The 27,085-nt window shown below is 41.4% G+C and overlaps 1 protein-coding gene across 4 annotated transcripts in view; it reads right to left on the reverse strand.

The window, feature by feature from the left end:
• The window catches only part of USP31 (ubiquitin specific peptidase 31), a 212,496-nt gene that overhangs the window by 152,124 nt on the left and 33,287 nt on the right, over positions 1–27,085 (reverse strand). For all 4 annotated transcript variants that reach the window (XR_006604546.1, XM_045072683.1, XM_045072681.1 and 1 more), the window contains exons 2-6: positions 5,952–6,089; positions 4,570–4,658; positions 4,386–4,478; positions 3,418–3,553; positions 1,047–1,191 (exon numbers count right to left, since the gene is read on the reverse strand). Coding sequence is in view for 3 of the 4 variants with exons in the window: in XM_045072683.1 (XP_044928618.1) it covers positions 1,047–1,191; positions 3,418–3,553; positions 4,386–4,478; positions 4,570–4,658; positions 5,952–6,089 (601 nt within the window). In the remaining variant the exon portion in view is untranslated. The remainder of the gene's footprint in view (positions 1–1,046; positions 1,192–3,417; positions 3,554–4,385; positions 4,479–4,569; positions 4,659–5,951; positions 6,090–27,085) is intronic.

Consider the following 27,085-nt stretch of genomic DNA (forward strand, 5'->3'; position numbering starts at 1 on the left):
ACCTTGGGTGAAAAGAAGGATGGTGATACCATGATTCCAGAGAAGAAATGCAGGAGGATCCAGTCTAAGAAATGCTGAGTGTTAAGACGATGCAGGACTTCTAAGCAGAGATTCCGAGGGAGAGTTAGAAGTCAGGGTATGGAAGCAGAGGAAAAGAAGATGAGCAGGGAGGTTCAGTTCTAAAAAACATGGCAGGAGAAAGACACTGCTCAGACTAGGTTCTCAGTTCAGCCCTTCTCCCACTTTGGTGTGCACTGGAATCACCTGTGAAAAACCGCAGGCTGGCCCCAGCCCCAGAGCCTCTCCTTCAGTAGGTCTGCAGTAGGTTCCGGGAATCTGCATTTCTAACCAGTTCCCAGGTGCCATTCATGCTTTAATAATCATTGGAGTAAAGTAAAGAAAAAGAACAGAAGCCCCAGAACCATGAAGAACACTAAGGCCAGGAACAAAGTTCGAGTTGCCTAGCAAATTTCAAAATCAGAAATAGACCCCAAATCCTCCAACTACAGTAGAGAGACAGGCTAAGTTCCAAACCACAGGCAAAGGAACAGCACTGTCCAGAGCTAGACTTTCTTTTGCTGCTTATGGATGCAAATTTCTTAAAAGCAAGGTATTAAGCAAACATCTTATAACTGAGTTAGAATTTAGAAATTAAGCATCAGAGCAGGTAACAAAAAGCAAAAAAAAAAAAAAAAAAAAAAAAAAAAAAAGCAGCTATGGCATCACACATCTTCCCAAATGCTGTCACAAGATGCTTAAGAAGCCACTTAACCAAAAAGGAAGGAGGATTCAGTCAGTTCGAGCCTCAGATAGGGGCTGCTCCAACTGCAGGCAGAAAAGATTAGAGACTAAGGAAATATCGTTGCCTAAAACAGTGAGAACTGCCTTGTTCCAGAGAAATGTTACCATAAAATTTATACCATCATAAAAATAAGTTATGGGTATTTTACCATAGTTTAAAAAAGTATGCCATTACAGAATAGACATCTCAAAGGGTAGACAGTTGTGAAACCTGAAAACCCTTATGGAAACAGATGCTCATTTACCTCTTTGACTGAGAATTCCTTCAGGCCTAAATATTTCTGGAGTCTCAAAGGCAAAAATGCAGTCGCTTTCATGGACTGTTTCCAGGTCGTCTGTGTCACAAAAGGAACGATGGAACCCATCATAGTACATTTCCGTTAACACAATCTAAAAATGGGAAAAATGTAAACAGTTGGGTAACTGGAAAGTCAATACGAACTGATCTCCCAATTCCACCATGAGCTTCTCCAGTCTGTCAGGGCTTGTGGGGACGTGAGAGGGACTGAAACATGTCCCAGGGCCCACACTGTTTGCCTTCAGTGAGAGAATCATCGAAGCACGATATCCTCTGTAAACGTGTAACATGCCCTCATTTCAGAATGCTACGTCACTGAATCCAGAGTTCCTCTAAGTTTTTGTGAAGAAGAGTCCCCAGGAAATGATAAAGTAAAAGCCCCTTGTCTCACAAAGGGGAGAAACTGAAGAGGTGGGAGACTTGTCAACAAGACAAGCAGAGACCACATCTAATTCCGAGACTTGGTCCTACCTCAGTAACTTTTCTTTGTTTCAGGTTAAAAATGTCATACAACCCAGATTTTGTAAAAGGAAAAAAAAATGAAATCAACCCAAACTAGGAACTGGTTAAGTATATTACATAGTCCTACTGTAATTACAAAGAATGAGCTGCACATACGTGCACTAACATGGGAAGATCTCCTAGTTAAATAAGAAGTGACATAAAGAATAATTTGTGGAAATGATTCCATTCTTTATAAAATGACAAATGTAGTATATGCACAGGAAAAAATAGGGGTGAATATACAACACAGTATTAGAGTCAGTAACTCTGAGTTCTAAGATACTTAGGACAAGATACTTCCACTTTCTAAGTCCTGTTTCTGAAATGGTTGAATATTTCACAATAAAAAAAGGGGGGGAGGGGGGAACACAACGGAAACATTTAGGTGCTCACTACACGCTCAGCAGCACTGTCTGGAGAAAAAGCACTGGACTGGGCACGAAGAGGCTCCAGTCCCAGCCTGCCACCAACCAGCCCTACGCTCTTGAACAAGTCACATGGTTTCTCTGGGCCTCCTTCAAATGAGGGGCTTGGAAGGGAGCCCTAAAATCCCCTCGGCTAACGCAAACATACTACGAATCTGTGAGGCTAAAGAGGCTGGTGGCACATTCCACAAATCGTCCAAGAAAAATATCCCTAGCATATTTTTCTTCTGATGAGTTTAATAACCACATTGTTTTTCTGCAGGTGAACGTGCAAGATAATTTACTTTCTCCAGCAAGCTAACGTCAAAAACAAACCTGTAATTCTATCAGCCATTTAAACCACATGCAAAAAGAGCCAGAGAGCACTGAAGCTTTAAAGATACAACTGGACCCGCCCAGAATCACACACCTCAGCCTGCCTCCTTCTTTCAGTCTTTCCCCTCATCCTGAAGGGAAAAAAGAATCAAAGAGCATTTGAAAGTAAGGAAGAATATGAACATTTTATCAACACGCCAGTCCTTGGCCTATGAAAATATGAGATATTTGCTGTATTATTGGTTGTATTTGTTTTACTGGAACTTCCCAAATGAAGCCACATGAGGCCAAAGTACAAAACACCTTTATTAATCACATGACTACACAGCAGCTTCCAGAAGCTATCTAGGGAAAAGTTATTCTACCACAGGATCATCTTTCTTTAGTAAATCTAAAATCAGAAATGTTTTTCTAAATAAAATTGTAATAATGAATTGAATAAAAACTGTATGCTAAAATGTCAAGTCACAAGCCAAAAGTATTTTGGGTCAATTTAAATATAACTACTTATCAAAAATTTACACACACACACACCCCCCAAAAAAAAGGCAGGCAGAAGGGGCACAATGTTCCTTTCTCACATCTAAATGAAGTGAGTCTCTGACCCAGCTTTAAGCAGGAAGCGAACCATATGGAGCATGTGTATGTACTACACCAGCAAGCAGATACCCACCCTTCTCACCATAATGGAAAGGGATTTTCAAGAGTCACTAGTGGGGTTTTCCAAGCCTCTGTGACCTTCAAATAGCATAGGGATGCTCTTTCAATTGCCCACATAAGCATTCATAAGGATAGTTTAAGAAAGACTGAGTAATTATGCTTTATAAATAAAGTGAAAAGAAGGTCTTGGTGTCAAGTCACAGCTTTCCTTTTAAAAATATATGTATAATTAAATGAAGCATGAAAAGTTATCATATATATTTTCCTTCTTTGGGCCTTTTCTTTCCTTAACACAGACACAACTGGTTTTGCATTTCTATCTAACCATACTTGGCAGAAGACTATTAGAAAATTCCAGAACAGAAAGCAACACCTTTATGGCTCGTGTGTAATCGGCCTGAGCAGGCTTATTACCTGATCAGTGGGGATCTTTGTTTCCATAGACACTGCTTCCCGAAGCCTGGCGACAGTCCCAGACAGAGGCACGGCCACACCAATCCTCATGCAGTGAGAACATTTCCCCTGATACACTACGGTAACATAGAGAGGCCTGTGCAGATCAAAGTCAGATCTTCTCATTAGGCATTTATTTCAACTAAAATACAGAAGCAAAACAAACCTGATCTGAAATTAACACAAAACTGAAGCTAACCCACACCTTTATTTGGAAGCCAAAGGGGGGGAAGGGGTCTCATCTGGACCTAAGTGGAACCAGAAAACAATAATCAAGACACCTTTGGAAAAGGCAGTCAAACAAAATATAACATATCAACACTTGATTCTGTGCTTTGTATGTTCTTGACAACAGCCTAACTCTCAGAAATTTTGAATAAACAGTTCAAATAAAGTAACTAATTTAAAGTGCAACAAAGGGGCGCCTGGGTGGCTCAGTGGGTTGAGCCGCTGCCTTCGGCTCAGGTCATGATCTCAGGGTCCTGGGATCGAGTCCCGCGTTGGGCTCTCTGCTCAGCAGGAAGCCTGCTTCCCTTCCTCTCTCTCTGCCTGCCTCTCCGTCTACTTGTGATTTCTCTCTGTCAAATAAATAAATAAAATCTTAAAAAAATAAATAAAGTGCAGCATATAGTCTCTAGAAGATCTAGAAGACACTCCACAACCTCCCCCTGCCCCACACTATCAGTGGATGCGACTAAACAGACGACAGCCATGGGAACTGCAAAAAGACATGCTTGCCCCATGTGCCTGCTCACTTCGCAAATTCAGAGTAGGATTTACAGACGTCTGTGAGGTTTTTATGCCTGTATTCAATGTATCACTAATCTCGTTACCTGTCTAAGTAAGTAAGGAGACCCAACAGGAGCCTACAGTGGAAAGGAATACACAGGAATGTACAGTCTTAATTTTATTAAACCTGCTCTTCTTACCTTGTGTGGGGTAGAGGAATTGGCAAAGAAATGCAGAGGAAAGGGTCAAAGGTGTTGCTCTGCTTCTGACAGTGAGGACATGTCAAAGAAGATCTTCAGAGACAAAAATGAGAGACACACACAGTAAGATCATCTAGAGCTATGTCAAGCAGACCACATAAGAGACAATTTGATATCCTCATACCTGTACTGGGCTTGAAAAAGTTCTTGTACAAAAGTGCTACAGACAGGAAAAGATGGCCCCTCAGGCATCATATCAGTCTCTGATGGTGGCTAAAAAAGGGCAAGTACAATTTCACACATTAGAAGTACCAATTTTTGATGGGAAATAAACCTTAAACAGTCACAAATGTCCTGACTTCCTCTCCAAGCTGTGCATCAGGTCCAGATGTTCCAGTGAAAAAAACGTGCTGAAGGCATCAGAATGCAGTGGCCCGGATGGGGGTCACGAGGATGCATGTCACAGGCTCTGCCTCCACCCCACCCGGGCAGCCTGGCAGTCCTTCCATAGGGTGCTGCCATCTCCCTCCAGCTCTGAAGGTCTCCCTCTGGGCTCTTCCAGGAAATAACCCCCACCATGGTGCCCACCCGCTCGAGCCCCTGCCAGCTGTGCTGCTTGGTTTGGTGCCCAGCCACTCTACTGCATATTTAATTGGCCTTTTCATGTCCATCCACCTGACAGTTGGTCACTGAACCCCTGCTAGCATGTACAGAGAGCCCCGCAAAGGGCACAAGGACACAAAGATAAGTAAGACACAGTGCCTGACCTTGAGTACATCTCAGTCTGGTGGGACACCTAGCCACAATCACGTGGTCCTATGACAGTACAGAGTGTGTGGGCACAGAGGGATCTTGAATCAGAATTACTTAACACCTTACCAAAATCACAGACTGAAATTTTGAGATACAGTGCACAATTATCAAAACCTTTAAAAATGACAAGCTAGAAAAAAAAAAAAAATAAAATAAAAATAAAAATGACAAGCGAATAGCAACTCTTTGGTCTTAATTATTTCCATCATATAAATCATTTCACCAATCATATTAAGGCTGCATGCATAAAAACTGAGGAAGAATCACTATTTCTTAGTAGAATATTCTAGGGGTTCAGTTCCTACACTCAAATCCAACTGTAATAGCAAAGACATCCATTCATTTCCTTTTTGAGTGTGTATTCATTTCAGTAATCTGTAAGTCTATGTGTCTCACTGGAAAAGAAAGCAATTTCTGCTTTAAATACAGCTTAGTGACGTGGAATCACTTGACTGTAGTCTAAAGCTAGTCACACATGCAATGTCCTCCCTCCCTAGACTCTAAGTTCCTTAGACACAGCATCTCTCTTATGCTGCCAGCAAGTAGTAAACATGAGGAAAATCCTCTAAGTACCCCTGAGTTTTATACTTACCCAGGGCTTAGTTGATTTCACTATTATTAACTAAATGCAAACAGCAACAACTCCTCAGTGGAGGTCCGAGAGAAGAATCTACATTCAGTCCATTCACTAAACCATCCCGGAGCCCCCTGCTTCCAGCTCCCTGGCTGCCCCAGCAGGGCGCGCACCCTCACCTTCAGAGGAGGCTGGCCGCTCTGCTTCACAGCATGATTGAGGTCTTCATGAACTCGGTCCAGAAGCCACAGCAGAAACTCCTGGGCGTCATGCTGGGAATTTCCCCGATATTGCAGCGCGTTCTTTGACACAATACTCTACACAGGTAAATAAATCAGCATGAAAAGTTGAGTTCCTGGTTTTAAAGATGAACTATTCATAATCCCAAAGAGGGATGCAAAAATCTCAAGGGTGTTAAGAGCACTTCCTAGAAAGATAGCAACATAAAAACAGATGCTTAAGGTAAAAACCCACCCCGAGAAACATGTACAGAAGACTTAAATGTACCTATCGAACAATCCTACTTTGGGGAATATCTCTAAAGAAACCAACAAAACAGCAAGTCAAGACTTCTAAGAAAATATTCGTTCGTCAGGCTTTATAATAGCAAAAAGTTGGTAATAACTTGATCATCTTAAAAATGAGAGCTGGTTAAATAAGTAACATAGTATTGAATTATAAACCCAAGTATAAAATAAATACATCTACAACACATAAATGATTAAGTAAATGAATAAGGGGAAGAAATAAATCTTCCTCATAGAATTCCAAATAATTAATGTCAATAGTTTCCTCTCGGGAGTTGGACCTTAACTACCTTGACCAATGACATGCTTCCAAAGATTACAATATGGAAAGAGGGGAGGCCAGTGAAAGGTGTTCAGTGAACTGGTTAATTAAATTCATGGCTCTGGAGCATACAGCCTGGGTTCAAATTTCTCTCCTACCACTTGTTATTTGTGAGACCTGGGCCTACTCTCTTCCAAAGTAAAAGAATGGTGATTTAATGTGGTGGTTAAGTAAGAATGCATGTACAACATTTCACATGTAAGTAAGATATAATAAGAACTCAAATTTCAGCTGAGTATGGGATTTGGAAGTAGGAGAGAGAAGGAGACACAACTGCAGTTGTGGGCAGTGAGGAGACAAAGGCACTGATGAGGCAAGAAAATACTGAGGATCCCAGCTAAGGCAGTGAGGACAGAAACATGAAGGCAGACCTGAGAGATTTAGAAATTTAGGCAGCAGACTCAATAGGATTTGTGACCAAATGAATGGGGACAGTAAGAAGGGAGGCATTAATGTCCCCAAGGTGTCATATCTGGGTGATGGGCAACTGATGGTATCCTTCATCAAGGCAAAATGAAAAAGGAAGAAGTCTGGGGAAGATGACAATGAGTTCCCTTTTCAGATCCACTGCATTTAAAGTTCTGTGAAACCTCCAAGTGGAAGTATCTGGTAAACAAATGAGGAATACAGATCTGAGGTTCAGTGGAAGAGCGTGTCCTGAGGAAAAAGATTTGGGAGTCAACAGATGAGTGGCAGCCGAAATCATGAGTATAGATGAGATTGCCCAGACATGGTCAGGAGAGATAAAGCCAGAGGACAAATATATTTGGGGGCCCTCAAAGGAGACCAAGAAAAGACCACCAAAGACATGGTAAGAAAACCAGGAGAACGGGGTGCCTGGTGGCTTAGTGGGTTAAAGCCGCTGCCTTCGGCTCAGGTCATGATCTCACAGTCCTGGGATCGAGTCCCACATGGGGCTCTCTGCTCGGAAGGGAGCCTGCTTCCCACCGGCCCACCTGCCTCTCTGCCTATTTGTGATCTCTGTCAAATAAATAAACAAAATTAAAAAAAAAGAAAGAAAGAAAAGCAGGAAAACAGAGTCTCAAGAATCAAGAGAAGAGGGTTATGAAGGAGACAGTGATCAACGGTGTTAAGAATGATCATATAGGACAAAGAACTAAAAATTGTCCACTGAATTTTCCATTTAAGATGATAATAAGGGAGTGCCTGGCTGGCTCAGTCGGTGAAGTGTATAACTCTTGATCTCAGGGTTGTGGGTCTGAGTCTCACATTAGATCTAAAGATCACATAAAAATAAAATATTAAGGGGCACCTGGGTGGCTTAGTTGGTTAAGTTCCAAGTCTTGGTTTTTGCCTCAGCCCGTGACCTCACACGTAGTGGGATCGAGCCCCACATCAGACTCCACGCTCAGCCGAGAGTCTGCTTGAAGATTTTCTTCCTCTGCTCCTTTACCCACTCACTCCCTCATGCTCTCTAAAATAAATAAATAGATCTTTAAAAAAAGAAAAGGGACATATTTACAACTTGATTATGAACCATCATAACCTGATGATCAATTAAATGTGAATGATAACAAAAAGATGATTGACGAAGATTCAAATTCAAAGAGGAAAAAAATCAAAGGGACACAAATAAGAGAACACTGAGGTCTCAACTGGCAAAACGTACTAACCGGATAAAGTGAGCAGAGGAGCAGAAGGACCCTGACAACAAAGTTTTAGTGACTACAAGGATGCCATTTGCATGCTATCTCAGACAAAGGTACACCAAAGGAGAAATGGTGTGGGGAGTGTTCACTATGCTACAAAACTTCCTCCAGGGCCAGACACCACCCAAATCATCAAATCCAGGATTTTCTTCCTTGGGTTTCACCTTCCTTAATCTCCCTATAGCAGTTTATACCTGACACCGTACTCCATCTAGAAATAGTCTGGCTTGTGGCCTTATGTACTCATTTAGGAGAATCAAAGCCAGAGACATTTGGTGTAGACAGTGGGAAAATGTGAGCTACAGAAGAAAGAGAAGTTTTCCCCATAAAGAAGAAAAGACCAATAAAAGCCATCAGCACTAGCAGCACCACTGACAGTGTGGCCGACTCAGGATGGAAAAGAAACAAGTAACAAGTGATTGTGATACTATATTAAGGGATACAAAGAAGAAATGAGGGATGACACCAAGGTTTTAGTATCTGATTTAGATGGATAATGAAATCGGGAACAGAGGAAGTGACTAAGGGACCGTGGAGATTTCAACATGCTGACTCTGAGGGACGTGTAGAATCCCCAGTGAGGTGAAGTCTGGGGTTCAGGAACGAAATCTGAGCTGGAAAGTTCAATCAGAGCAGCACTCTCTTACCGTATGAACAGAGGAAAAAACCCTGGAAACAAATAATGAGAAAAGGAGGCAGCTAGATTCTTGAGTAAGGATGGCACAGAAGGGGTAAGTCCCCATGAAGAAGCCAAAGAAGAGAAGAGAAGCCCGAAGAGCCAGAGAGTTCAGGAAGCAGAGAGGTCAACGGCCGAGGTCAGGTAAGACGGGCGCGCAGGCGGTCCTCTGGAACAGCAAGTTAAGAACGGACAGCGCCGTCCCAGTGAAGCCCATACTGACCGGAGAGGGTGAGAGCGAGGAAAAGCGAGGAAACGGATTGACTGCACGCACACCACCTTCCTCCGCAAGAGGCTCAGTCACAGAAGGAAGGAGGAGAGATGCTCCCCCTGCTGGGGGGCCTCCGGTGAAGAGCGACTTGCGCGCTGAGTGGAAGGAGCTCACGGAAGGGAGACGCCTGCAGAAGGAGCATTCTTCAGTGAGAGGCAAGGGCGGGGATCCAGAAAAGAGGCAGAGAAGTGCCGTAAACAGGAGGAGGAGAGACAGGAGAGAAGCACGTAAAGATAGTTACGGATTCAGAAGTTATAGACAGGAAGGCAGGGAACCTTCATTTTTGTTTGTTTTGGGTTGTTCCTTTTGGGGAAGAACCACATGACAGAGGCCAAGAGGCAGTCTCAGGGGTGGCCAGGCTAATGACAAATCTCCTGGCCTCCAGACAGGGCACACCAACTGCCTGAAGCTCGCCAAGTGTCTAGTCTAGGAACGCTCTCCTGTACTTACTCCCAGCGGGGGTGGGGAGCCCTCCACACACACGTTCCTGAGAAACGAGTTAGCTGAAATCAAGCTCCTCGTTACGTGTCACAGCAGACAGTTCAGCACAGTATCCATCAAACATCACAGTGGAGACAATACACAATTCTTTATCAGGACTGCATCAAATCTGATTTATGATTCCTGCCACTATCGCTTCAACTCAGCTAAGCACTCATCCCCCAGTCCCTGTGTACAAAGTGCTGTGCAGAGGCTGCTCGACCAGATTTTTGTTGGGCACGACTCAACAGGCAAGAGGACTTCCACAACCCCCGTAACTAGGGCAGAAACTGCTCCAGGTCAACCCCACCCTAAATCACTGCATCACAAATTGGAGGACGTTTTTTACAGGAAACCTCCCGGAACACACACAAACACAGAGGCTCCTTTTTCTGACCCTTTTTCCTCCTTCACAATGGGGACTTTTTCCCACTGCAGAGACCCAAGGGACTATCTGTTTTACTTCTTACCAAAACAAGAGAAAACATAGAATAATCTAGTAATTACCTTGTAGCACATGTTACAGAAGAAAGAAGAATAGTGGGAGTCAAGAAGGAAAAAACAGTGGGAATCAAGAAACCGGGGCCCAATCTCTGGCTCTGCCACAAACCATAAACTGGTTATCTCAGGTAACTCACGGAACCTGTGCTTTCTGGTTTATAAAGCAAAGCAGTTGAGTTGGCCATCGATGACACTCCTAGCATCCCAAATCTTCCCCTAACCTCTTCCCCTAGAGTCCCAACAAGTGATTTGACTTTTGCTTTGGGCCTCATTTTTTTTTTTAAGATTTTATTTATTTACTTGATAGACAGAGATCACAAGTAAGCAGAGAGGCAGGCAGAGAAGGGGCGGGGGGGAAGGAGGCTCCCTGATAAGCAGAGAGCCCTATGCTGGGCTTGATCCCAGGACCCTGAGATCGCGACCTGAGCCGAAGGCAGAAGCTTAACCCACTGAGCCACCCAGGCGCCCCGCTTTGGGCCTCATCTGACATTGCTTTGGTATGCCTTTTATAACTTTTTGCATAATTAAACCTTAGTTTATTTTTATTTATGTCCTAAAATCAATCCCTCTGTATTTTTGCAGTTTTTAAAAAAGTTAATTATCACTGGAATATGTCATCTATAAATAGAAGCATTGCTACAATCTGAGAAATTATTTACATCTGTCACTTCTGGGCGCCTGGGTGGCTCAGTTGGTTAAGCAAATGCTTTCAGCCCAGGTCATGATCCTGGCATCCCGGGATCGAGTCCTACATCAAGCTCCCTGCTCTGCAGGGAGTCTGCTTCTCCCGCTGACCTCTCTCCTCTCATGCTCTCTTTCTCTCTCTCTCTCAAATAAATAAATAAAATCTTTAAAAAAAGATATTATAAAAAAAATGTCACTTCTATGAAAAATAGAATATGAGCCTTCTTAAAATACCCATTCTAGAATGCGGGTGTGGTATTTGTTTGGATGATTAACTGACCTATTGATTTAAATCCTACACATCCTATTATAAATGAATTTGACTATCACTCCAATTTTCCAATGATCCTTAACATCCAGTTACTTAACAATAAAGTGAAAGTCAAACAAATCTATACAGCTTTTGAATTTTATATTAAAACTTCTCTTTACCCTTCAAATAAAATCTTAAGGCCTAGCTCTACAGAGAACTTTTTTCCCCTTGTGAAGAAAAAAGAAAAAAAAGGGGGGGGGTGGATGTTGGAAGCATGGCCCTGAAAAGAAAAATAATAAAGTCTATCCAACTGGCATGGTAATATTAGACATGAGGTTTTCTTACCATAATGCCCTAGTACAGCAGCAGCAGAATCCTGGGCTCCAGGGAAAAGACAGAAACTGGCTCTAGACACTCTTGACCCAATCCCAGGAAGAAGACGACAAAGCAATGGCTATTGATGATCTCCTCCTACAGGGAATGGACACGGTGGTACTGATTTGATCAGGAGCTGGGTTATTCTACTCTTTCAGGGAAAAGGTAGCTTGCCAAAACTCACCAAATTATTACCCACTTTCCTTGATTCTATGCCAGAAGAAATGCAGAATTTATTTCCAGTGATTCTGGGTAAGAAGGAGAACTTGGGAGGACAAGAGCACTTAAATTTTCAGAGAAAGATGCACTGTGAACAGCTGAGTTCACAGATGGCATCTAAAAGTGAAATTTGGTTTCTGGACTGCATTGGAAAGAACAGAATAGTAACACTTGTCTTGAGAAAAGTTTCATCTTTTGAATCTGACTTTATGGACAAGTACTAAGTTGATGAAGAATACTTAACTAAAACATGAGGGATAAAACAGTGATAGACCCGAAGAGCGCGTTCAACAGTGTCCCATACCCGGGCACAGAGCGCAGCCGTGCTCCAACAGGGCTCTCCGAGTCCTTGACCCACTGCCGCCTCCTCACCTTCACGTCCGGTGAGGAGGTCTTCACATAACACAAGCTAGGCTTAGGCACCCTTGTCATTTGCCAGCCGTGGCAACAACGGGCCCTTGAAAGAGACTGTGACGCTTCCAGACTTTCACATATACTTGCCCCAGGACCGGAATGCCCTCCATTCCCATCCGTCAAATGCACTCCCTTACTCTCCTTCCTTGGTAGAACGGAGCTGGGAGCTGGGTGGGAGAGGAGAGAGAAAAGAAAGGCGACAATAGGAAAGGAGCTTCCATCCAAGCTGGAAAGACAACTCAATGAGAGTAAGTAGAGATTGCCAAACAGAGCCTGTTCGTGTGTTCCCAGGTGGCCACAGGGGAAAGGGATTTATAACAGAAGGACCTAACATGAGTAACTTAAGTAGAGGTGTCCCTTGAATCCAAGTTCTCATGATCCAAACTCAGGAACTAAGCAGATTTGGATAGCAAGGGATATTTGCATTCAAAGAGTAGATTTGGATATTAAACAAACTTGCAAATACCGGAAAGACTTGGTGGCAGGGACTCATTGCTGAAAGAGAGACTAGGAAAGGGTATATATCTTATCTGAAAGAGAAAGCTCTAGTAAGAGTGTTGAGAAATAGTGACTGCATTCCAAAAAATTACAACTAAGGTGGAAGTAGGACCAAGAGCATTAGAGCCAGGATGAAAGAGAGAAATATAAAAAGTAACATACCCCAAGTGATTGAGCCAGATGAACAATGAGCAACGAGTTTACCACAGATCATAAAGCTATATAGGTAGAAAATACAGCAGCAAGAGAAGACCACCAAGTACATAAACAGTGATTGGAAGCTTCGACTAGAAAGGCAACAGAAAGACTGGATTCGGAATACGGATTCAAATCCTCTTTCTCCATGTGTGTTTGCTCTGAGCATCAGCTATCTTTTCTATAAAATGGGGATGAGAATACTTTTCTAAAAGAAATACTGTGAAGCTTTAATGAGTTTCGTTTACAAACTCTATAAAAGCACTTTCATAAAAAAAATTTTTTTTTAAAGATTTTATTTATTTATTTGACAGAGAGAAATTACAAGTACACTGAGAGGCAGGCAGAGAGAGAGAGAGAGAAGGAAGCAGGCTCCCCGCTGAGCAGAGAGCCTGATGCGGGACTCAATCCCAGGACCCTGAGATCATGACCTGAGCCGAAGGCAGCGGCTAAACCCACTGAGCCACCCAGGCGCCCCCATAAAAAAAATTTTTATAAAAGCATTTTAAAAATTCTAAAATATCTACACAGCTTGTATTATTTAAGTTTCAAAAGTCAAGAAAAAAGAAAGGAATTATCCTATATAATTCTGGAAAATGTCACAGAGAAAGCAAAAATATCTAAAGCATTGTCTCTTGATTGCACATTAGAATCATCTAGGGAAATTAAAAAAACAGAAACAAAAACCACAAACTGGGAACAGCCCAGAGATGCTGATTTAATTATCTATAGTGGGACCTGATCATTTTAACCTTTCTCAAGTGTAATTAAAAAGAAAAATTCTCAGGGCGCCTGGGTGGCTCAGTGGGTTAAAGCTCAGGACATGATCCCAGGGTCCTGGGATCGAGCCCCACATCTGGCTCTCTGCTCCGCAGGGAGCCTGCTTCCTCCCCCCTCTCTCTCTCTGCCTGCCTATCTGCCTACTTGTGATTTCTTCCTCTCTGTCAAATAAATAAAACCTTTAAAAAAAAAAAAAAAAGAAAGAAATAAAGAAAGAAAAATTTTCTTTCTAATGTGAAGCCAAGACAGAAAGAAAATGGCCACACTGGAAAAGCTCTGAGGTTTCACTTACAAAAGCACTAAAACTCAAGGGTGGGTCTTATCATAACTGTACTATATTGTTTATTACACTCTATCTTATTCATATCACCAGAACTCATAACCTCATTATCTGCGTCCGCCATTACACAGTGATTTGGAATGTCTCATTCAATATTATTTCCCCAACACTTAGCAAAAACAATACTTGAGACAAACAGTAACAATAATGACAGCTAATAATTGAATGTTCATAATATACCAGGTATTATACTAATTGTTTATAGGTGTTATTTCCTATAAAATTAACCCTCAGAAGTTCCCTATGTTAAGTATTATCATTATTATTTACAGACAAAAAAACTTGGGCTCAGAAAAGTCAAATAACTTGTCCAAAGTTACCACTATTCTTCAACCTCGTCTGACTAAAACAGCCTTAAAAACTTTTTGTCCAAAATCTTTCAATAAATGATTTTTTTTTTTTTTTGCCTTACATGACTCAGGATCATATAGAGTTTGATCATTTGGAATGTCACTTCTCGAGTGGACGCAGAACATGTGTTGGAGACGCCAGGCTTCTGGGAGCTTACTTCCTTTTAAAGAAATCCTTGTTAATGAGTGCTTTGTTGTAATTTGCATTTTTTCCTACGACTGAAATATGGCCCAGAAACAAACAAACAAAAAAAAGGAGTCTATTTGCGATGTTATTATTTGAGGAGTAAGGAGGAATTTGGACAATATCAGAAGATCAAGTTGCAGTATGTGAAGGAGAGCTATGGCCGGCCTGACAGTCCCAGGATGCTGCAGAAGCAAACAAGAGAGACAGATCTGGCTCTGGAGAACTCCATCTGTCCCTCATCAGCAAATGTAAAGGGGGTGCTCTTCACCTTACAGTGCTCAGGCTGCTCCACTGTTGGCACTGAATTCCCAGCCTGTCCATCCCTCCCAGCACGCCCTACGTGCGGACTCCGAGGTTAGAGTCAGCTCAGAGCACCAAAATGTGTTTATGTATCTAATCAAGTGACTTAAGTAACTCAAGAATATCTTCTTTTTTCAGTCTGTCATTATCCAACACGGTCTAAGATTCTTCCCAACTATAACAAAATTGGGTTTTTTAAAAAAAAATTTTTTTTTTAAGATTTTATTTATTTGACAGAGAGAGAGATCACAAGTAGGCAGAGAGGCAGGCAGAGTGAGAGGAAGGGAAGCAGGCTCCCTGCTGAGCAGAGAGCCCAATATGGGACTCGATCCCAGGACTCTGAGATCATGACCTGAGCCGAAGGCAGTGGCTTAACCCACTGAGCCACCCAGGTGCCCCCAAAAAAACTTTTTTGAAGGAGGAAAATCTGACCAACACGGTCCAAAAAAGCCAACGTCCGGTTCTGATTTAGCTGAAAAGCCTCATTGGGAATTTAATAATGTTCAACAGTCAAAAGCCAAAACAGAGATCTTGGACTCTGGATTCATGAATTATTATTTAATAAAGAGCTTTCTTTTTTTTTTTTTTTTTTAGTCAAAAAAGAAAAACCAGAAAAACCATCTAAATATCTATAAAATTAGGGATGTCTGGGTGGCTCAGCTGGTTAAGTGTCTGCCTTTGGCTCAGGTCATGATCCTGGGGTCCCGGGATCGAGATCCACGTCAAGCTCCTTGCTCAGCAGGGAGCCTGCTTCTCCCTCTGCCTGCCTCTCCTCCTGCTTGTGCTCACCCTCTCTCTCTTTGACAAATAAATAAAATCTTTAAAAAATAAATAAACTGATTGATATAGATATATCTACAAAATTATTATATATTCTTACCATGGAACAAATATTTAAGTTTTAGAAAACATGGAGAAATTAATACACAATACAATTAAGTGAAAAGAAGATGCAAAACTACCTATGGACATAATTTCATACTTTTTTTAAGGGACTTTTTTGTCTTTTATCCTTCTAAATATACACTGAAACACTAACAGGCACTGCCTCAGAGTGGCAAGTTTTAGGTGAGTTATCCCTTTCTTCTTTATACGTTTCCGTATTTCCCACATTTTCTAAAATGAATTTGTTGTAACAATGACCAGGTGGTACATAAGGAGATCTCACGAGATCATACCACCTACTATCCTGGCCAGGGAACCCAAACCTTCTGCACAGAGGATGGGGCTCGCAAAACAAAGAAATGTACCTTATTTCTGGCCCCAATCCTAGAGAGTCAGATGGCACAATGCCAAGAATTTCTTTTTCCTCTGCTAGACAGACCTAAGGAACTCAGATCAAAGCTTTCTGCCTATAGTAATCCTAAACCCAAACTTACACCAATCTTTGAATCTTATCACTGGAGGAAAAAAGGGACTGCAGCTCACATCAAAGAAAAATGGGGGAAAGAGAGACAGAAAAAAAAGAATTTATGTTTACAGACACCTACCAGGGGCCTTTTTAAGCCACCCTGTCTTGCCACGTAGGAGGTAAAAGCTTAGGTCTAGGAAGAGGAAAAAACCCAGGGTCAGCTTCCTGACCAAGGGAACCATACCCTTGGAAGAAACACACCCTTGGAAGTCAGCACATGGCATTACTCACTGGCACAGCAGCCAGAGTACTTGGTTGAGTGGTACTGCTCTTTGAGGTGGAAGTGAAGTGACCTATACACCCTTGGAGGTAGAACAGGTTGAGAAAGACAAGCAGTGGGGGATGCATAAGGTCAAACCTTGAATTATCCCAAAGCCAAACATGCATATATTTCTTCTATAATCTGTGTGTGTGTGTGTGTGTGTGTGAGAGAGAGAGAGAGAGAGAGAGAGAGAGAGAGAGATTATACACAAAGAGACAAAGTACGCATCCTCCTGATTCTGAATATGTTGGTATTTGACGATAAACAGATCTAAAATGTTTTTGACCAAACAGACAATTTCATAAAGGGATCCAAAATATTCTGGAAACAATCCTGCTTTGAAGCATTACTGCTACTGCATTTTGATAACTGAAACATCAACTAGTAGTAACCAAGAGGTAGCATTCATAAGCAGATCCAGCAAGTTTCACTACAAATGATGTGTTCATATTGCCAAAAACCTGGAGTGCGATAAACCCAATGAATCTTACCTGGCTGAAGATGCTTTCAAGTCATGGGCCTGCCATATCGCTTCTCCATACCCAACACCGTGTACCCCACAGTCAAGACCGCGGACTCCTGAGCTGCACACAGGTAGGGCCTTAACCAGATCTTTCAGCCCTCACCTTGAAAATCAGATCAGATAAAAACCAGCACAAGGCCCTAGTCCTGGCTCCAGGCTTTTCCTAGCAAACTACAATTTAAAACCTTCCCAGCCTCAGCCTGGTCTGACCCGACCAATTCTAGTTGGTTCAGGCCTTGCTCATCTGCCTGTAGAAGGTGAAAGCTAAACGAAGAGTGTGTGCATACACAGAAAACAAAGGCAAGTCTGTGAAATCAAAACAGGGTAATTCCCTCAACTATCAAAATGTTACCATCATATGGGTATATTTCCACTGTAAAGAACAGATGAAGCTGTCCTATCTCACTAGTTAGCAAAGACATGCAAATTAGAACAGTAAAATGCTACTTCCCACTTAGGGGAGTAAAGATTTCTATTTTGCAACAGTAGGGTACAAGAAACATTCTTGCACATTGCTAATGGCACAGTCCTGTAAAATAAGGATAACAAGGTGACTTAAGGATCTTCAAAAAAGAGAGCCACTGAACCAGGAATTTCACTTCTACGTATCCTAAAGAAATAATCAAAAGTAACTAGTTTTCTTACAAATTTTAAGAATTCATATATGTAATGAATAACCATTTTCTGCTCCTAAAAAAAGGTGAAAGATATATATAAAAAATATTCATCACAACCAGAAACCACCCCAAACAGATTATCATATACCTTCATACAATGATCAGAAGAGTTTTTGTGGCAAAAATTTGTCATAATACAATACCAGGAAAGTAATATACCAAACAACTTCTACATTTTCGATTTTCCTCTTTCAACTTTTACATACTTCCTAAGTTTCCCACAATAACTTAGATAATATTCTTATCAAAATAGATTTTACTTCATAATGAGCTTTAGCAAAAGAATCCAGACACAAAAGAATATATACTTAATGCAAATCCAAACCACAATGAGGGGTGCCTGGCTGGCTCCGTAAGCGGAGCATATGGCTCATCTCAGGGGCTGTCATTTCAAGCCCCACATCAGGGGTAGAGTTTACTTAAAAGATGCCACTTAGGGGCACCCGGGTGGCTCAGTGGGTTAAGCAGCTGCCTTCGGCTCAAGTCGTGATCTCAGGGTCCTGGGATAGAGTCCCGCATCGGCCTCTCTGCTCAGCAAGGAGCCTGCTTCTCTCTCTCTCTCTCTCTCTGCCTGCCTCTCCGTCTACTTGTGATCTCTGCCTGTCAAATAAATAAAATCTTTAAAAAAAAAAAAAAGAAAGAAAAAGAAAAGAAAAAAGATGTCACTTAAAAAAAACAAACCACAATGAGTTACCACTTCACACCCACTAGAATGGCTTTAACAAAATAGACAATAACAAGTGTTGGCAAGAATGCAGAGAAACTGGAAACTTCATGCATTGCTGATGGGAATACATAATGGTGCAGCCACTGGGCAAAACAGCTGGGCAACTGCTTAAAAGTTAAACATGTAGTCACAATGTGACCCAGCAATTCCACTCCTAGGCATGTACCCAAAAGAAATGAAAACATAAGTCCACACTAAAATGTGTTCATGAAAGTTCACAGAAGCATTATTTGTAACAATCAAAAAGTAGAAACAACCCAAATATTCATTAATGGGTGAATGGATAAACAAAACACGGTATATCCATGCAATGGAGTACTTTTCAACCATAAAAAGGAATGAAGTATAATGATGAACCCTGAAAACACATGCTAAGTGAAAGAAGCCAGATGCAAAAAACCATGTGTTGCAGGATTCCATTTATACAAAAGGCAAATCTAGAAAAACAGAAAGACACCCACTGCTGGGAGGCTGGGGGGAAATGAGGAGTGACTGCCATTAGGGAATGGGGTTTCTTTGGGAGGATAATAAAAATGTTCTAAAATTGACTGTGGCTATAGTTGCACAATTCTGTGACTATATTAAAAACCACTGAATGGTACACTTTGGGTGAATTATATGATATGGAAGTTATATCTCAGTGAAGCTTTTTTTTTTTTTTTTAAGTAGGCTCCATGCTTAACATGGGGTTTGAACTCATGATGCTGAGATCAAGAGTTAAATGTTCTATTGACTGAGCCAGTCAGGCACCCCAATAAAGGTGTTTTTACTATTCTACCCACAATAAAACTCATGAACAGGCAAAGTCTGTTAGAGGTGTCAGAAGTCAAAAGAATGGTTCCCTTGGGGACGAGGGGGAGGGTAGAACTCGGGAGAGGGCGGCCATCAAAGGAGCTTCTGGAGTGCCAGTGACGTTCTACTTTGTGATCTGGTTGACACATTATCACTTTAGGATAATTCGCCAAGCTATACACTAACGATGTATGCATTTTCTGTATGTATGCTGTATTTCACTAAAAAGTTAAAAAACATTAGTGGGGCCTGGGTAGCATCTGACTTCAGCTCAGATCACAATCTCAGGGTCCTGGGATCAAGTCCCACATTGGGCTCCCTGCTTAGAGGAGAGTCTGCTTGTCCCTCTGCCCCCACTCATTCTCTCTCCGTCTCTTAAATTAATGAAAATATTTTATTTATTTTTAAAAAGATGTTATCTATTTGAGAGAGAGAGAGAAGCATGAGCAGGGGGTAGGGGCACAAAGGGAGAAGCAGGCTCCCCACTGAGCAGGGAGCCCAATACAGGACTCGATCCCAGGACCCTGAGAACATGACGAGCCAAAGGCAGATGCTTAACAGACTGAGCCACCCAACAGACCCATAAATAAAGTAATTTTTAAAAAGTTTTAAAAATTAGTTGACTTCAAAAAGGAAGAACACTGATGTTTCTTAATTTAGCCAGACTCTGAGGCCATAACTCCGTTTATTTAGTCTTATTTAGAGCTGACTGTATTTATCTGGTTATTTAACTAGAAGCAGATTGAAAATGGCAAAAGACAGGAATGAAGAATCAGGAGATAGAGGCTCTCCGGAAAAAAAGCAAAACTGGATAAAGCAAGAGAAAAATAAGGAAGGACCGTGAAGAACAAATAATTATCTAGGAAATAACTTACATGAAAGACTTATTCCCTCAAAAGGGCAGATGAATGGTTAATATCGTGTTACTCAAAAATATAAACTGACAACACAAGAGCACAGAATGAATCATCCTGAAAAGTACTCTCCAGGGGACAGAGGCCTCAGCTGAGCCACCTAGCTCTGTAACACTGGAAATTTAAATACCACCCCTTCAAAAAGAGTCTACAATTCAAGGGGTCAAAACCTGGAGCACACATGCATCAAAGGTGAGCTACAGAACAATTAGAGTTGCAAGGCCAGATCCGGAGAAAATTCTGCAGCAGAACACATTTCTCTTCAGCACTTGACTACCGTGGCCTTCTGTAGGACCCTCTATGTCTTCTTCCTACCAAGGTCCCTTTCCTGTGTCCCAGGCTTACTCTTACAGGCTGGGCTGGTGGATGTGTGAGACAGCTGGTTGGTTTTCCAGCTAAAATGCCCCATCACTAAGGGAACCAACGGCTGTCCGACACTGATCTGTGAAGCTGGTCTCAAGTGGCAATGAAAAGGAAAACAAAGAAACTGAGGCTCAGCGACCAGCTCACTAAATTCAAAACTCATGGGTTCAGATTTTCAAAGGGAAGAAGCAGACCTGCACCCCAGGTAACCTCCGCTTCCCCCTGGCATGATCCTCTGATGCTGACAGCCTGAGACAGAAGTGGGTATCACCAGGAAGCGAGTATGGGCAGTTACAACAGCCTACTCAGCTGCCTGGCATCACCACAGAGCATCGAAGGGTAATGACCAACAGGTCTCCAACCTAACTTCCTCCTGCTGGACAGTTGATAACAAACTACCAGTGCTCCTCTCTCCATCTACCTGCAGGGAAATGAGGCTACTTTCCTTCCTTCCTGTCACTAGTACCTATTTCCCATGAGCTACTGCTTTTAAAGGTGTTGACTTCTCTTTAGCATTTCTAGTTTATTCTAACTCTCATGGAATAAAGCTCTAAAATGAGGGAGATTTACCAAGTTGTCACTAACCTATTAAAAAGGAACTCTTATTTTAGGGTAAGATTAAAGAATGTTCTAAGTTAATGTATCTTTATAATTACTGGGAGCACCTCTGGTCAGGAAAAGTTCTTTATTCTTCTCCAGCTATAGAGAGCTCTGGACCTCAAATAAAAGGTTGAATCTCCTTCCTTAGAGTTTAAATACAAGCCTTGCTCTGCCTCCCTTATTGCTCAAAGTAAAGCAGATAGAGAAGTTGGGTCCCTGCCCATTCATTCACTCATCAACATGCATACAAAGAACAAGACCAGTTATTATGGGAAATTTAGAGATTCACAGAATTAAAAGTCTGTAGAAATGTCTTGGTTTCTTCATCTGTAAGACAGAAATAATAATTCATGTATTTACTTTACACCGTTATAAGAAATAAATAAAATAATCCACTATGTAGGGCATGTGGCAAGCACTCATATGTCAGCTATAGGGAAAAGCAAAATGGAGAAAATCCCATACAATGCACTACCATTTATCTAAATAAGAGAAACTATGAATGAATACATACACAATACACACACACAGATATACACACACACATAAAGCAAGAGAAAACTAATTTGCTTGTATTAAAACAACGAAAGAATAAATCATACAATCTAGGGAGAAAGTGGGTGTCAGGGTCAAAGACAAACTAGACTTCCTTCAATAGATCTTACCTTGTACATTTGACTTCAACCATGTATTTTATTTTTTACATAATTATGAAACAAAATTAAGTTTTGAAAAGTAATCGCTCCGGGCACCTCAAAGGCTCAGACATTCAGCTCAGGTCATGATCTCAGGGTCCTGGGATCAAGCCCCACATCGGGCTCCCTGCTCAAAGGGAAGCCTGCTTCCTCCTCTCCCACTCCCCCTGCTTGTGTTCCCTCTCTTGCTGTCTCTCTGTCAAATAAATAAAATCCTTTTGAAAAATTATTCTGGAAACCAAAAATTAAGGGGAAAAAACCCTCAAGCATTTATGTTACCTTTCTTCTCCAAATTTACTTTAGGGTAACCAAATAACTCATGAGGGCAACAGCCTCTACAGAAGTGCTCTAACTAGTAAGATGTTAAAGTTATAACACCATTTTCGATCCTTAATGAACTAATGGATCATGGAATAATCAGCAGTGTCTCCTAACATAGTAAGACACACAACCAGACATTAATAGGCTTCCTGATTAAAGTTTACAACACTACCAAAACCAGAATGGGGAATAAAAAACAAAAACACCTCAACCCTGAATCTCATTAAGCCTCCAAATCTATCATTTTACAGAAAATATTGGAACAGAACATTTTTTTTAAACTTTATGTATTTATTTGACAGGGATCAAGAGAGAGCCCAAGTAGGCAGCAGAGAGGCAGGCAGAGGGAGAGGGAGAAACCGGCTTCCTGCTGAGATCATGACCTGAGCCAAAGGCAGCACCTTAACGGACTGAGCCACCCAGGCACCCTGGGAACATAACATTTAATTGAAACTACAGGAATACAACAGGCAAAATCAGACTCTGGAAAGCACTATAGCAATGCTCTTCAAAATGTGATCCACGGACCGGTGCCCGTCTGTAAAGTTTTTGTCTCCAGTCCATGACCAGGTAAATACAGAAATTGAGAACAGGCATTTAGAAACATTTAGAGCAAATTAACAGTAGTTTTATGTCTACTGAGTCTAAATTTTAACGGGGCTGGTTTTATGTATGCCTTTTACTTCATTTTTCTGGAAAAGCTTATTAAATGCCAAACTAAGAAATTTACACTGTGTATTGTATATAAAAGAAAAAGTAGAAGCAATTTTTAAGAAGAGAAATAATGTAATCACTGGTAAACTTTAAGATTAACATGGCAGCAATAAAAACTGCTCATTGGAAGAGACAGAGTTTAAAAATGGGGAAGGGTACTTGAAGGCCACAGACTTAAAATGACTGCCTTCATTTTCACCACCTGCTATTTACTGAATAGTTACTAAGTTTCTATATTAAACTTTTATTTATATCTTTTTACTTAATCCTCCTAAAAATCATGTAAGGCTCTCCTACTTACTTACACTGAACTCAATATCCTAATTTCAAAAATGGAATAATAATGCCTCTTTCAGAGGCACTGTAGTGAAAATTTAATGACAAAAATTAAATGAATGTACAGTTGACCCTTGAACAATGTGGAAGTTAGGGGCACTGACCTCCATGCAGTCAAAAATCTGTGTGTAACTTTGGACTCCCCAAAAACTGAACAACTAATAGTGACAGCCACAAGTGATCACTTATTGCAAAATACAATTTATTGGACAGACAAACTGCTCACCCAGACATGATTTACGTTACTTGGCATTGTAAGTGGACGTTGACATACTCGAGCTTGCCGCACGAGCAACAGAAGGTGGCCGTGAAAATCCCACAGTAGTAGCACAGTATGAACTACGGTGAATTTTATACAGTTATGATTTAATACTGCATCTCCATACTTGTTTACATTTGACTATAAATCATGCCATGTACAGTCTGTGTGAGCTTACGTTTTGATAAATTTTAATTTTTTATAATAGGTTGTACATATTTTATGGTAGTAAATATCTACACAGACTAGTATCTACATATATTTCATGCATTCATGACATACCTAACTTCCACTTAAGTTTTTTTATATTTCTAGGTACACAGTTCATTTGCAAGTCTCTCTTAACTGCCACAAACCTCCAAAAAAATTTCATAGATATATTTTTAAATTTCACATATAAGTGGACATGCACAGTTCAAACCAGTGTGGTTCAAGAATCAAAGGTACAAAAAAAAAAAAAAAAAGAATCAAAGGGACTTTGTAAATGAACTGGTTCCGCACAAATAAATGGTATTTTATTATGATTATTGTTTCTTAAATCTCCTGAGAATCAGGCAGCTCTGCCTTGCTTTTAAAGATCAGAATACCAGGATGCCTGAGTGGCTCAGCTGGTTAAGCATCTACCTCTGATTCAGGTCACAATCCCAGAGTCCTGGGATCACGCCCCGCATCAGGGTCCTTGCTCAGCGAGAACTTGCTTCTCCCTCTGCCTGCCACTCCTCCTGCTTGTGCTCTCTGACAAATAAAATCTTTTTCAAAAAATAAGTAAATATGACAAACTTTAAGTGACTCTTAATCTCACAAAACAAACTGAGGGTTGCTGGGGGGAGGGGGTTTGGGAGAAGGGGGTGGGATTATGGACATTGGGGAGGGTATGTGCTTTGGTGAGTGCTGTGAAGTGTGTAAACCTGGTGATTCACAGACCTGTACCCCTGGGGATAAAAATATATGTTTATAAAAAATAAAAAATTAAAAAAAAAAAAGTAAATAAAGATTAGAATACCAAGGGCACCTGGCTGGCTCAGTTAGAAAAGCATGTGACTCTTGATCTCACGGTTGTTGAGTTTGAGCCCCATGTTGGGTATAAAGTTACTAACAAACAAAGAGACTTAGGAAGGAAGAAAAGAAGGAAGAAAGAGAGGAAAGAAGGAGGGAAGGAAGGTAAGAATACAAAGAATTAAAAGAATTTACTGAGCTGGTGATGCGATTACAAAAGTTCCTTACAGTAGAAGCAACAAAGGCATTTCCTGACCAGTCCCATGAAATCTCCTAACGCGTGAACTGTTTGTTTGTGGACACACTGTTTGCTACCATCCAAGCTCAACAACCGGAGGGAAGAAGCAACAGATGTTCAGTGACTGGCCAATTCCTCTAGGAACTGCCGCAGTCCATGGCATCAAACAATGATTTCCAAATGGAGAAAGATCACAGTCAGATGAAAGACAAGATATCTCGATGTGCTCAACTGCAAAAATGTTGTTTGTTAAACATAAAAGGTCATTTGAGGAACAGCCAACAAACGATTAATTAGCAGAGCAAACAAGAATATTTTTGAGGGAAAAAGCTGCAGAGGACAGAACTTTAAATCACTCAGCTTTCAATGATTTCTTTTCCACTATTATATATAAAAGGCTTTTTTTGTGGAAACCATGAGGTCATTGTTTTGCAGAGTCTTTACTATAGGAAACAGCTGTGGAGAACTACACAAACAGTGAACACTGCCCTATTTAGTAGCCCCTCACTGTGACAAGTGTATAGAAGGGGAGAGGAAAAATCCATCAAACCACACTCTAATAACAAAACAAAAGAGGGAGAGTCAAACTAAAAACTTTAGGCCACACAAAGGGAGACAAAAAAAGAACTAATTCAGGATAAGCATCTGTAAGTCAGGCCAAGCACCTGTATTATTACATTTGTATCTGGACTTAAGAGAGAATTATGAGAGCAGCTGCTTTCTACCTGGGTCACCAAAAATCCAAATGATTCAATGATTCACTTTGCACAGTACCTGATATATGACAACATTCAACAAATACAACTTAAAAAAAAAAGGGGTAGGGAGAGGGGTACTATCAACATCTAGTGCGTAGAGGGCAAGGGCGACCTTAAACGCGCTGGTATGTCAGGACAATCCCCAACAAAACAAACAAAACTGACCCTATGAAAGGAAACAATTTTAAGTTTAAAAAATGATGAACAGGGCGCCTGGGTGGCTCAGTTGGTTGAGTGACTGCTTTCGGCTCAGGTCATGATCCCAGATTTCCAGGATCGAGTCCCGCATCGGGCTCCCAGCTCCTTGGGGAGTCTGCTTCTCCCTCTGACCTTCTCCCCTCTCATGCTCTCTCTCACTCATTCTCTCTCAAATAAATAAATAAAATCTTTAAAAAAAAAAAATGATGAACAAAGGCAGTCTTGTAGGGGGAAGCACATGTCCGGGGCAGGCACTAGCATGCACCACGGATGGGCCGGAGAATCTTGTCCTCTACAGCTCTTGGCTGGGCACTCCGGCAACGTGTAGCCACATTTTAAACGCACCTTCCCTTTGACTCAGAAGTGCCACTTCTAAGACTCAGTCTTTAGAAAAGGAGACGTGATACATGTTGAAGGATTGGCTATCATCATTAAAAACTTTATACAACCTAAGCACCCTTCGTTGGACTTCTATACAACTGTTAAAAAGAATGAGATGCGCTTAGACGTACAAACAAAAAACCAAAGCAAGTCATGCTACCCATGGAGAATGGGGATGGGGGAAAACGAGTTACAGACCTACAGGCGGAGCATGTGCCCTTTGATGTAAAAGCTGTATACACATATTTCTGTGTGCATTTAAGTGGTCTGAAAGGATTATTTTTAAGACAGACTTCCAAAAGTACCGAAGTCTGAGAAGCAATGGCATATACATAAAGCTAGCTAGAGCCAACCTTCTTTTCAGAGATTCAGTACCACAATCTTAGAGGAAAAAAAAACACGACACATTTCAACATATCCCCCACTTCCTTATGTTTTATGTTGAGAATTATCATTTCAGAGGTTGCAAAGATAAGGCAACCATGCCTCAGCAATGTGGGGGTGACAAAGAGTGAAGTCAGAACTCAGGTTCTGGGCGCCTGGGTGGCTCAGTCGGTTAGGTATATGCCTTCGACTGGGGTCATGGTCCCAGGGCCCCGGGATCAATCACATACCGCATCCGGCTCCCTGCCTCTCCCTCTGCTCCCGCCCTCCTCGTGCTCATGCGTGCTCGCTCGCTCTCAAAAATAAGAAATACCAGTAATTAAAAAAAGAACTTGGTCCTGCTCCCTCAGTCTCTAGCCAGCAGGTGAACCTTAGTTTCTTCATCCACATAAAGGTGAGGCCACTCACATCTCCCCCACATCTCCTTCTAAGTCAAAAATTTGGTGACTCTGTTGCCTCCTTTCTCTTTCAAAGAGGTAGAGCTTCACTGAAACAAAAGTAACACCATTTGATGGACAAGGGAACTGACCAACCAGGAAGAGACCTAATTTCTATTCTATACCTGGGCACAAAGCTAAATGTGACCTACACAATTTTTTTTTCTACTTTTCAAATGAATTCAGGGGGTCCCCTGAAGTCTGAGTACTCCCTGGGAACCACTGGGACATACCAATATCCTAAACATCTCACCAACCAAGAAAACCTAGACCACAGGTCTGCAG

Source organism: Mustela putorius, unplaced genomic scaffold (genome assembly GCF_011764305.1).
Source record: "Mustela putorius furo isolate JIRA1106 unplaced genomic scaffold, ASM1176430v1.1 tig00004041_pilon_pilon_pilon, whole genome shotgun sequence".
Classification (NCBI taxonomy): domain Eukaryota; kingdom Metazoa; phylum Chordata; class Mammalia; order Carnivora; family Mustelidae; genus Mustela; species Mustela putorius.